A 3,690-nucleotide genomic window follows, 5' to 3' on the forward strand; every position below is an offset into this window, starting at 1 on the left:
GTTAGCTAAGTTGGTTTACCTCCTTGTGGTCCTTTGCTAGCTATGATTACAAGGTGGGGTTTACTCTTGGGAAGTGGTTGTGGGTTTCAATTCCTCGTGGACCCAAATACTAAGGGTCCGTTTGGAAAGCAGGAAAATGACTTTTGGAAAATATTTTTTGGAAAATGAGTCATTTTTCAGAAAATATTTTCCTTTATAGTGTTTGGTTGCATTTTGAAAAACTTGGTGTGTTTAGTTTATTTTCTGGAAAAATGAGTAGAATTGTATGTTTTTGGCCGAAGTCATTTTCCGCCAAAATGGCTTCATTTTCCCCGGTCAACGGAAAATGTTTTCCATTGACTAGATTTTCTTATTGCATCCAAACACGGAAAACTCAGAAAATATTTTTCAGAAGTCATTTTCCGGATTTCCAAACGGACCCGAAGTCTAAAGGACTAAATATAGTCAAATTAAAATTAAAGGTGATAATTTCATAATAGTTAGTGGGATTAAAATAGAATTTGCCTTTGAACATTGAATAGACTTTTACTGTCTTAATTTTTTTTTTTTTTTGGTTCCTTTTTATTTTATTCTGTTATATTGTTTCCATGCTATCGCCATCATAATATCGTATCGTTGGGTCCCATATTGCTAATTGCTATATATATCACTACCCATTCCCTTCCTTCCCAGCATCATATCAACTTCATTTTGTATTCTTCTTAGCTTGTTGAGATCGGAATGGCGCCAGCTCTTTCCAAGATTGCAACCAACGATCAGCACGGCGAAAACTCGCCGTATTTTGACGGATGGAAATCTTACGACAACGATCCTTTCCATCCCACTAGAAATCCTCGCGGTGTTATTCAAATGGGTCTCGCTGAAAATCAGGTTCGTATACTAGCTTGCTAGCTTAGCTTAGTCGTCGGAAATAATGGAATAATGCTTATTATTACGGGTGGTTGAAGAGAATATAAATAATATAGACTAATTAGAGGTGTTGTTTTCATGGTTTCACTTGCAGCTGTCTTTTGACTTAGTGGAGGAGTGGATTAAGAAAAATCCAAAAGCCTCCATTTGCACGAGTGAAGGAATTAAATTATTTAGAGACATTGCGAATTTTCAAGATTATCATGGCTTGCCGGAATTTAGAAAGGTATATCTATATTACCCATCAATGTTGTAGAAGGCCCTAAACGCTGGTCCGGTGCCTAGCGCTTATAGTGCCTATGCGCCGTCTAGGTGGAAGAGTAATTTGGATTATGATCTTTACTTTTTTTATTTAGAGCTGTGTTGTTAGATTAGTTGTTATAATCTCCAAACTAGTCAACTAAATGGTTAGTTGAGTACATAGTTTGCGAGATATAGAAGAGGAGCAACCGAACAGGCCAAAAATACCACTGGACCAACTTGAATGGCCACTAGTTCGAATTGTGCACCCACTCGGTCAAGTTAGGCGCCCAACTCAGCCCCTAGTCGGCCAACCAACTAAAATCGCCTGGGTTTTGGAATGCCTAGCGCCTAGACAGCCGCTTAGACTGATTTTTACAACACTGTTACCATTTTCAGTATACTCGATCATTTGCATTGAAATTATAATTATAATTATAATTATTTTGTTAGAACTAAAATGTTTGTGGTTGTGTTTTGAAGGGTGTAGCCAGGTTTATGGGAAAAGCAAGAGGTAATAGGGTTAGCTTTGATCCGGAGCGGATTGTGATGGCCGGAGGAGCCACCGGAGCAAACGAGACGGTCATGTTCTGTTTGGCCAATCCTGGGGATGCATTCTTGGTTCCTTCACCTTACTATCCAGCGTATGTACTAATTCTCTCCTCTCATCTCCTTTTTGGGGGTCGCCCAATAAATCCAATTCCAAATAAACAAACAACAAGGACAAAAGTGTTTGGGTCAGCAAGATTAATATATGTAGTTTCTTTTGCTCTTTAATTTAGCTTTCTTCAATTCATAATGAGGTTAGCATGTTTGGTGGTGCATGAAGCACTATCGTCCGTGGGTTCACATTACCAAAACATTTAAACAATTAATTATATAGTGCACATTTGGCATTAAATTTCTTGGTCCATTTTGAGCTTTTAAGATAAGGACGTGGATTTTCCCCCTTAGACTGCAGCACTAGAGTCATCTTAAATTCCAGATTTCCAGATAGTGAAAGTGATTTTGTCATAAAGTTAAACAGCGTGATGGAGAAATGTTTGAGTATATTAAAATGATGAATTGACTTTTCATCAAACTCTTTAAATGCCATTGACATTAACTTTGACTTTGTAGATTCTTGAGAGACTTGAGGTGGAGGACAGGGGTACAATTAATTCCCATCACATGCAAAACCTCTGACAACTTCCAAATCACCATTGAAGCACTCCAAGAAGCTTACGAAAACGCACGACGCAAAAACGTTAACGTCAAGGGCCTTATCTTGACAAACCCTTCCAACCCATTAGGTACCACGTTAGACAGGGAAACTTTAAGAAGCATTGTGAGTTTCACCAATTCCCACAACCTCCACTTCGTATCCGACGAGATCTACGCCGGAACCGTCTTCGCCGCCCCGGGCTTCGTCAGCGTCGCCGAGATATTAGAAGCCGAGAGCCACCGCCTCAACCGAAACCTCATCCATATCGTCTATAGCCTCTCCAAAGACATGGGCTTCCCCGGGTTCCGAGTGGGCGTGATCTACTCCTACAACGACGCCGTCGTCGCCTCCGCCCGGAAGATGTCGAGCTTCGGCCTCGTGTCCAGCCAGACCCAGCACCTTCTATCTCTCATGCTCTCCGACGACCATTTCGTCGACAGGTTTTTGTCGGAGAGCTCCGAGAGATTACGCAGGCGCCACAAGCTCTTCACCGGCGGGCTCGAACAACTGAACATCAAGTGCTTGAAAAGCAACGCCGGGCTGTTCTGTTGGATGGATCTGCGACCCTTGCTCAAAGAACCCACATTCGCCGCCGAGATGTCGCTCTGGAGATTGATCATAAACGACGTGAAACTCAACGTCTCGCCGGGGTCGTCGTTTGAGTGCCACGAGCCTGGGTGGTTCCGGGTTTGCTTCGCGAATATGGACGACGAAACTGTTGAAATCGCGCTGTCTAGGATTCGGAGGTTCGTTGGGAAGGAGAATCGTGAAACTAATCAAAACGATGATGGGAACGATAAGGTTCAGGAGAAGACCAAGCAGCGATCATGGCAAAAGAATCTACGGCTGAGCTTGTCGAAGAGAAATAATACTATGTACGATGAAAATATTATGGTGGCGTTGTCCCCTCACTCCCCAATTCCCCGTTCCCCTCTCGTACTAGCTAGGAACTAGTAATTAATACTATCTAGGTAGCTGCTGGCTAACAATATTCCACTGTTTCCTAATGTAGCATTATCGGAATTCATTAATGTCGAGTTACATTTCATGTACTAATAAAATTTTTTTGTGAGAAGATGAATGTCATGTTTGGTAAAATAATTAGTTTATAGGTCAGTTTTGGCTTATTTGACCATTAATTAGCACTTTTAACTCTAAAATATTAAAATTCAAAAAGCTACTCAAAACAATTTTTTCAGAAAAAAAAAATATACCAAATAATTAGCCCCACCAAGGCTCAAACTTACAATCTTCCAAATGGAAGTCCAACCCGAGTACCATTAAACCACATAATCTTGGTCCATTATTAATTGTTTAATTTATTTAAAATATCAATA

At 40.7% G+C, this 3,690-nt stretch overlaps 1 protein-coding gene across 1 annotated transcript; it reads left to right on the plus strand.

The window, feature by feature from the left end:
- Positions 1-714: 714 nt before the first annotated feature.
- Positions 715-3,428, plus strand: LOC109188612 (1-aminocyclopropane-1-carboxylate synthase-like). The gene is made up of 4 exons (XM_019339243.1): positions 715-870; positions 1,004-1,135; positions 1,633-1,793; positions 2,269-3,428. The coding sequence occupies exons 1-4, from the start codon at positions 721-723 to the stop codon at positions 3,305-3,307; spliced, it is 1,482 nt and encodes a 493-aa protein (XP_019194788.1). The 5' UTR covers positions 715-720; the 3' UTR covers positions 3,308-3,428.
- Positions 3,429-3,690: the final 262 nt, after the last annotated feature.

The sequence above is a fragment of the Ipomoea nil genome, unplaced genomic scaffold, assembly GCF_001879475.1.
Source record: "Ipomoea nil cultivar Tokyo-kokei standard unplaced genomic scaffold, Asagao_1.1 scaffold1447, whole genome shotgun sequence".
NCBI classification, from domain to species: domain Eukaryota; kingdom Viridiplantae; phylum Streptophyta; class Magnoliopsida; order Solanales; family Convolvulaceae; genus Ipomoea; species Ipomoea nil.

What these genes read in the sequence shown, in the direction of transcription:
- LOC109188612 (XM_019339243.1), top strand. Translation starts at nt 721, where the DNA reads ATGGCGCCAGCTCTTTCCAAGATTGCAACCAACGATCAGCACGGCGAA. An exon ending in TGGGTCTCGCTGAAAATCAG is followed by an intron (nt 871 to 1,003) that starts GTTCGTATACTA and finishes TTTCACTTGCAG; the next exon opens with CTGTCTTTTGACTTAGTGGA. An exon ending in CCTTCACCTTACTATCCAGC is followed by an intron (nt 1,794 to 2,268) that starts GTATGTACTAAT and finishes TTGACTTTGTAG; the next exon opens with ATTCTTGAGAGACTTGAGGT.